Below are 8,853 nucleotides of genomic sequence, written 5' to 3'. Positions count from 1 at the left end.
AGAGAGAGAGAGAAATACAGTGGTAGACCAAACCGAATTGCTAATCAGCGCACGTGTGGTTCATGCGATGAAAACTTGTCATTTGCGAACTTATCTGCTCGAGGTGGCTCGATTGTCTTTGATTCGTTGCACGTGATCATTTATTTATAGTACCAACACACACACACACACATGCTTCTGTGGCGCTTTGAAATGGCATAAAAATGTTGTACACCAAGTGCATAAAATTCGGCGCACATTTTCTTCACCAACGACCATCATATCATTTCCATCCATTGCCCGCAGGTGACGCTCGACAGCTTCACCCTCGGCCGGTTCGTGTCGTACACGGAGAATGGCTGCCCGGACGGCTACCTGCAGGTTTCGGAAGCGAAGCGGGCCAACGTCGGCGGCATGTGGTGCGGCACGACCTGGGGACCGGCCATCTTCTACAGCGAAACCGATTCCCTCGTCATGACGATCAAACTGTTCAAGTAAGTAAAGACCCCCAGCGAGCTCGTTCCGTTTAAACGATACACGGTTCACTGCTTCGGTTACGGGCGGCAGAAGTTTGCAAAGTTTGCACACATTTTAACCTTTCGCACCGTCCCGCCTCTCTTCGCAGGCTGTCGCGTGACCAGAGCGGCTACAACTTCGACTTCCGGATACAGTACAAAATGCTGTCCCGTGCCAGCGCGGTCGTCCGGTACGGGGGCCACCGGCACGAGTACATCCCACCGTGGACGAACGTCACGTACATCCCGAACTATCCGCTGATCGAGGACTTTACCAACTCGACCGCACACTCGGAGCACCAGACGTACCAGGAGGCGGGCGGGCTCGGCGCGGGCCAGCAGCGCAATCGGATGGTTTCGCTCGGTGCCAACGATCTGCCGTACCCGACGACCTACGACAACATGACGCGGGCGGCTGGTGGAGGTATGCTGCAGCGTGGTGGACCCGCGGCCGGTGGGTCAATGTTTGGCCGGCTGAACGGTTCCACCGACGGCTGGAGCCCGCTGGGCCGGGCAGCCCCCGGAAGCAGCCGCTCAACTACACCGAACCGCAGTACTACCTGGGTAAGTGGCGTGTCGCGTGTCGCCCAGTCGATGACGTGACGAAACGTCATCAGCGTGGCCGTCAGGGCCCTTTGCCCCCCCCCCCCCGCTCTGTAGTGTATTGATTGTTTTGTTGCGTTTTGCGTACTATTCCCGCAGGCAATCTCATGCAGGGTACGTTCTGCTCGCGTATATTCACCAACTGCGACAAGAAGGTGTGCCGTCTGCAGTCGCCCAACTTTCCCGGCATCTATCCCAGGAATCTGACGTGCTACTTCGCCGTTAGGCAGGTAAGTGTTTGTTGTTGTTGTTGGGAATTGCTATCGGTATGGAAACGGGCGGCGGGATTTATTATTGCTAGCAGCTCAGTGTAGGAATTGAATGAACCAAGCAATGAATTATGACGCCTTGCTCGGTGTTGCCAAAAACTTAATTAGTGGATAATTACAGTGAAACTTTTGGATCTGATATTTAGCACGAAGATGTTAGGGGAATGTTTTGAAGGAATGAAAAAGTGCCAAAGTTTTAATTACAAAATTAACAAGCCTCGTGATTTTTTACAATCATAATATATCATAAAGAACTATGTCCTATCTAGAGGTCCGCTTAGACTTGGCTCTGTATTTAGATTTTTTAATGAACAAATAGCTCAAACAAACAAAGTTGGTCAATTTGTCACCCTTTCGTACATCTATTTGAGTGTTTTCAATATTGAGATCTCGTGAAGATTATTCTGCTATAAGTCATTGGGATTTTAGTATTCACTATGGATCTGATTGGTCCGGGATTGTCATATGCTCAGAATGTGACCAAATCCATCACGACTTCTTTGAAGTTTTCACAAACTAAGAACCTAGAGTTCATCATTGAATGATCAGAACGATGACCTCATCATTGTGCTGTGAATCAAGCCTGTAAGTGCAATGTCCCTAGTAAAGTAGTGATATCATCTCCAATAGAGACTAAAATCCCAATCCTAAGAAATACGATATGAATAATCACTCAGTACCGTTGGTTGATTTAAAACGAATGAAATAGAACATCTTCAACTCGCTCTCTAAGAGATATGAAAAACTACTGGGAGTTCCCAGTAGTGTTGTGTAATCCGGATTAGTTCGGATTATTAGTCTCCTGATGAGTCTGAATGGATCAGGATTTTTGCGGCTCAATCAGAACGAGTTTGAAATGAGGAATTGATCTATTGATCTAATAAGCCGGTCTCGTAGTACAGTCGTCAACTCGTACGACTAAACAACATGCCCGTCATTGGTTCAAGCCCCAAATAGACCATGCCGCCATACGTAGGACTGACTATCCTGCTATGGGGGGATCAATAAGTCACTGAAAGCCAACCCCACAAGTAGTAGAGGTACAGGCAGGCCTTGACCGACAACGGTTGTTGAGCCAAAAGAAGAAGAATATTGATCTAAAACGCCAAAGTAAAACGACGCAATTACAGAACCTTTAAAATTGTACCTTCAATTACCTAATGGATAAAAGCACCGGCACCTAGAAGAGCAATCCTTCATCCAATCTCAGTTGGAGTCTGCCGGATTATTCCGAACCTCGTGTACTTTCAAAAGCTGTAGTTTCTTTGATGATTACTGAAACTGTTCAATTTATCCAGCTCCAGTATTAATGGGTTGCATATAAAATTAATTAACTCACGAATGATTCATACGCTATGAGTAAATTACTAGTTGAATGGATTAAACCACTCATCAATATTGAATTTTCGACAGAGTATCTTAACTCACGAATAAATGAATTTATTCGAGGCACGTGAAACTCTTCGTTATGATTTCCTTCTACATCTCATGGCAATGATAGCTAAAAATTCATTTTTGTTATCAATAAAAGAACAAATTGCGCTATCTCGTTACAGCAATGCCATTGTTTACTGCCCTGCCCATAAGGATAAATCCTTAATTGCACAGGCTTAGCTTTCAGTTAATGAGTTTGAACGGAAAAGCAATGGTATATAATCCGCCCCGCTTTATCTAGACCAATCAAGCTCAAGCGGCGCTTTTGCCGCTTTAATGTGATTCTCGTCAGCAACACAAAAGAAAGCATCGGCCGAATCAACACGGGCCGATCAGTTTTGTGCTTTGCTTTGTTCGAAATCTAATTTCCCAAGCGTGTTCCGTTTGCACACTTTACGCCCCGTAATACTTTGTTTACCCGATTAACCGGTTGCGGATGACAAAGTTCAGATAAAGCGGCGAGCGCAAAATGTCCCTTTGAAGTTGCGTAAGATTTTCCACCTTTGAAACAAAATGCTGCTTTCATCTTACGCCGAATCAGAGACGGCGCCAGGAATACTTTTCAGCAAATTATTTGCCATACTTTCCCGGCAGCGACCATACACGCGTGAGATCAAACCGACCAGACAGCGACCGTCCTAAGAAATGGTCAGCGACAGCCATTCTCGGTAGCGATGCCTTGGCCCGGCATGGCGCGACTAATTGGGATTAAATCGTTTCGCCTGTTGAGGCAATTTGCCCGAAACCAGTTACCACATTGTTCTTACCACCACTTGCCGCGCGCCATTTCCATAATGGCTTCATCTCGATCTAAGATGACGGTGCTTCACTTCCTACCTTAGTGTTCCTTACGACGATGGAAACAGCAAGAACGCTTTACCTTTCTAACGGCAGGTAAGGTGTCTGTCTACCCCCTTTCGCTCAAACGATTACCACTCATCGTCTAGCCCTGTGAGGGGGTAAACGTCCGCTACTACTGCTACTACTACTTTGTCGGTATCTTCCCACCTTCCCGCTGCTCCGGTCAGCTGATTAGGGTTCAATATTTTACTTAGCAATTAAAGCACCATTAAAAGTCACTCTTTCACCCAGAAGTGCTGGGTGACACTGGCGACGGTTCGCTCTTACCTGGCTTTCACCATGTCATCCTCTGTCAGGCTGATGTACGTGCCCTGGCCATTAGGTTGCCGCACTCGAGGTGATGAAGAGAGCGCCCGGTTCTGGAAGTGGCTGGTCAGATGTACGTATGTACCGGTTGTCGACAAGGGTAAAAGGTCCCTACAGCAGCAGCAGCAGCAGCAGCGCCGGCAGTAGCACCGTGGAACTTTTAATGAATTTTATAAACGTTGATGAATTTTGCAGAACGTATTGCAGATGAAATTTAATTAAACTAGCGGCACAAACAAACACCGACCGGGTCGGTCTGGTCGTTTCGGGTCCGCACGCCCGTCCACCATCGCGTTATTATCGTCCTCGCTTGCAACGGCATCCATGTCCGGTGAGGAGGGAAAAGAAAGAGAGAAAGAGAGTGTGCGAGGCTAAACTCTCCTGATCATTGAACACTCCACAGCAGCCGCAGAGAAGATGCAGCAGCGTGAGGGAATGAGTTGGATAAACATAAATTCTACCATAATTAGTACGCTCCTTGCCTTTGAAGGGATGCCGTTTTTCCTTTCTCTTTCTCTTTCTCTCTCTCTATCTCGCTCTCCCTCTATTTACGGAGAAATGTCTCATCCAAACATGATGTCACAGCATGTCCTGGACAGTTGGTACCCCGCAAGACCAACAAAAAACAGCGGATTATGGATCATCGTCCGTAAAAGCCCAATCCGTTTGATGATCCGAAGCTGATGATTATGATTACGGGTGGCGCTTGGGTGGATTATGGGAATGAAAACCGCCCGCCCGCGTTGGCGGGAACAACGAAGCGCACGTGGAGTCCGAACACGCCGGCGCTTTTCTCCAGCGACAGAGCCAGTGCCAGTGGAGCCATTTGATTTAGAGCTTTCCCCTTCCGAGCCCCAAACCCCTGGGTTCGGGTGACAATTTGATGGCCTAATAAAATGATTATGCCGTGCACAAGGGGTAGCACACGGGAGGCAAGGGGCGCGCGTTAAAACTAATCCCATTTCGGGTGGCAAATATCTCATAATCCCCGCACTACCTGGACCGGTACAATGGGAAAGAGGGTGAAAGTAAGACGAGCGTGGGGCCTTTTTGGGTGGGGAAGAGAAAGCCATGGCATTACTTTCATTAAATGATCGTGCTATTGTTTTGCGCGGCGCGGTACTTAAGCTGGACGCTCATTAATGGGTGGAAATTGGTCACCGTTGAAAGGGTAATAACCGTGTAAGAACGGGGAGCTGCTCTGCTGCTGGGGCTTTGCTTTTATTGCATTCATTTTACAGTTCAATCCTATTAACGGTTAATGGGATGTTTTTGTTTTGGGTTTTTAGTACCGTCGACGAGATATACATCAGACAGGAAATATGGAAAATGGTTTCTGAAGGCTATCAGTCTAGAAACTGCTAATATTTATAGATGGAAAGGTAGTTTGTATGCTGTGGAGACATTCAAAGATTACGATCAGTCAGAAAAACTATCAAACATTAAAAGAACTAAACAACTTTACTTTATGCTGTCAGAAAATTCAAACAAAAATTCAAGCATTTACGTACATCCTCTATCCGTTTCTAATTACCGAAAGTGCATATATGTAACAAATTAAATGTTTTAAAGCTATCACAAAACTTTAAAACATTTCATTTCATTTTTTTTAAATATCTTCTATTGCTGCAAAAAGCTGATTTTATGTTGAAACGTTAAAATATTACAAAAAATTGAATGATACGTACAAACAAACAATCTTCAAAAATGACCGTATAAAGCACAGTATTTTCAACGGCCGTTTCAATCATCTTACTAAACCCAAAACACGTCAACTATTCCAATTAATATAAGGAAAAAACTAGTGGTGGGAGCTCCAAATAGAATATACCCGATTTCATGTTCGGAATCAATTCCGGAACCGATTCTGAAGCTGATTCCGGAGCCGATTCGGAAGCCGATGCCGGAGTTGACTCAGGAACCGATTCCGGAGTCGACTTTGGACCAATTCCGAAGTCGAATCCGCATTCGAAATCGGCTCCGTAATCAGAACCGACAGCGGAATCGAAATCGATCTGGGAATAGCAATTTGTTCCAGAAACGGAATCAGAATTGATGCCTTAATTGGAATTAGCTCCAGAATGAGAATCAGTTCTTGAATTGAAATAAGAAGTTTCAGAAGCGAAATCAATCCGGAAATCTGTAAGAATCCTTTACAAGTAAATTTGGATTCTTTGTGGCTATCAATACGTAGCATCATTGGACCCAAACGTCTACTCTTATGAAGATGTCGAAATCGACTTTGATTTCAAAGCCTATTAAAGTGACATTTGCTTGAAATTGTTTTTCCATAACTGCTCGATTAGTACTTGATACGCCAGAAATTGTGGATATGTGTGTGATCAAGTGTGTTGAAAGCGCCAAAATTTGGTGTGTTCGTACATTGGACTTTGTTCAATTGATGAACGATGCCATCGAGCTCTTTTTCATTGATAGCTTTGGTTTTTGATTTTTGAAATTTTGTGTGACGTTATTTTATAATAAAATCGGTATTATTTAAGTATAAAATGGCTACATGTTCAACTATAACGATAGGAAACTACATTTCCGAAAAAAGCAACGAAAAACCCGCATCACAGTTGATTTAAAGTATTTTTCTAATTTCCCCTAACACTGGTGCAGTTTAAGGGAAGTTAAAGGCTCCAGTTTAAGGGAATTTGCTCAAATTCCCGATTATTCGTGCTCGAAAATATCAATTGAGTATTCTGATTTCGGAACCCATTCCGGAGCCGATTTGGAATCGATTCCAGCGAAAACCTTCATTTTTTCCCATCACTAGAAAGAACTATTAACAGACAGATCATTTCTCAAAACTCCAAATGAAAAAAAATACTCTGCTCTGTTCAATTTGCAAGTAAACTGCAAACACATGCATCTACTAATTGAACCACAGGACACATGCGGTTCCGCAGGAAACAGCAATAATGAAAAGATAATACGAATGTACTAATTAACTCTCCCCCCTCTGTTCCTCCCTCGCCTGCCTCGCATCTCCACCTTTGCAGCACGACGTTCCACCAGGTAAGCACGCGTTCATCGTCATCAGTCAGCCGAAGGGCAACCTGATCTGGATATCGACGGAAGCGTCGGCCGGTGCCGCCACGAACGCCGCCCGGGACGAGAAGGAGAAGCACAAACCGCGCCTCCAGACCTGGAACGAGTGTGACAGTGTGCAGGTACGTTGAAAGGGAACCAAATGTCCCACCCAACTCTCTCTCTCTCTCTCTCTATTCGCGTGTTTATGTATAGTTGATCGTTCTCGATCAGAAACACACAAAAAAAAATCGTACTAGCCGTAGCCTTTAGTAGCCACTCTTCAAAATTGCGAGCTAGAGAGAACTTTGTAGAGGCAGCCTTGCAAGTGGAAAACCGGAACCGAAACGTCGAACGGATGAGAGCGCAGTTTCCGCTTTGCGTCAGCGTTCGTCTCGCATACGCCGCAAACAAGCAAACATATACACAGCTACACGCACAACACGGCACCGTTGGTGCTAGCACAAACATGCAAAACGATAACACCATAAACCTTCCCACACAGACACATTAACTCGACCATTATTTTCCCTCTCACATTCAATTTCCTTCCGAATGCACCTTTGCCAATCCCCCGACGGTGCCGTCCCGCACACACCTGAGGTTTGATGGCCTCATTTGCTCCTAAATCCCTTCGACCCGCATATATCCCTTTTAGCCGGCGCGCGCGCACACTATCAAAGGGAATCGATAGCACGAAAATAAAGTGGCAATGGGTAAATTGAAAAAAAAAGGAGCAATCCGTTGAGCATTCCGGTACACAGGAAAATTGCTCTGCTCTGCTTGACGTCTGGTCCGGTTCGTCCGGCCCGAGAGAGACACACACACACACCAGTTTCAGCATCGGCGACCACAATGTGCCATTGCGTGTCCGTCCAGTGAGCACAACAATATTCACACAAGCGAACGCGTTGGTGCAGCCGGTTCCCCCTTCCGAGAGGCTCTAATCCTTCTACTGGGCAAGGGTTTGTGTGTATAATCCGGAGGGGGGGGGGAGTGGGAAAAAAGGGGGGGAAAGTAAGGCAAGTTCGCTTTCACAGCTGCCTCCCGCGGGCGGAATGTTTGCAATTTCCATTTCGCATGATGTTTTCCACCATCCGCGCTCGGTTTGGTTGGCACGTGATGCTACGTGAAACTCTTGTGCAAAACACCTCGCCCTCGCTGTGGGTCGAAAAACGGGACAACATTCGCATCCCATGCGGCCGGTGGGTGTCGTGAAAGTGTGAAAAAGTGTGGCCACGCAAATAGCACGAATCGGTTGGGGAAACCGTGGCCGTATTTAAACAAACCCGATTGATACCTTCTCTCCGTTGTGCAAAGAGCGGGAGCAAATACACAAAGACACGCACGCGATGATGCTACTTTCCTGCGCGGATGCAATTTGTGTGCATTGCGTTGCATCCGCTCGACACACGGACACGTTCTGCACGAGGGTGGCTATTATTGCATTTTCATCCGCCCGGAAAATGCACCACAAAGCGGCGCACGGTGGACGGCAGCAGCTCGTCGCGCTGATGGTTAAATTGCATAATGCATCCGGGCGAGGGGAAGTGTGCGTTGGTAGGGCGAGCAGAGCAATGTTTATGCAAACTCGTTTCCTGTTTTGTTTTCCCTTTTGTACGTTTTTTTTTTTTCACCCTTTCCTCCTTTTCTTTTGTATCCCTTTTGTTGTATTGGTGCTGTGAGAGGCAGGTGAACATGACGACACTCTGTGTGTTACACTTTCCTGTTATTTTCTTTTCCTTATTTCCTGCCCTTTTTTGTGCACTGTGACTCGTCCTTGTTTGTGTTTATTTACATTCCCCTGCCGCTTCCGCTGCATTGTGCAGTTATGTTTTCTTACTAGAAAGACC

General features: G+C 46.0%; 1 protein-coding gene across 1 annotated transcript in view; it reads left to right on the top strand.

Annotated features, from left to right (window-relative positions):
- LOC121603076 overlaps positions 1 to 7,057 on the top strand; it is a gene marked incomplete at its 5' end in the record, with an annotated part of 14,282 nt that extends 7,225 nt beyond the window's left edge. The window contains 4 exons of the mRNA XM_041931804.1: positions 286 to 473; positions 605 to 1,058; positions 1,197 to 1,327; positions 6,973 to 7,057. Of these exons, the coding sequence (XP_041787738.1) occupies positions 286 to 473; positions 605 to 1,058; positions 1,197 to 1,304 (750 nt within the window). The remainder of the gene's footprint in view (positions 1 to 285; positions 474 to 604; positions 1,059 to 1,196; positions 1,328 to 6,972) is intronic.
- Positions 7,058 to 8,853: the final 1,796 nt, after the last annotated feature.

This window comes from Anopheles merus, unplaced genomic scaffold (assembly GCF_017562075.2).
Source record: "Anopheles merus strain MAF unplaced genomic scaffold, AmerM5.1 LNR4000819, whole genome shotgun sequence".
Lineage (NCBI taxonomy): Eukaryota > Metazoa > Arthropoda > Insecta > Diptera > Culicidae > Anopheles > Anopheles merus.
This window is presented reverse-complemented; position numbering and strand designations above follow the sequence as displayed.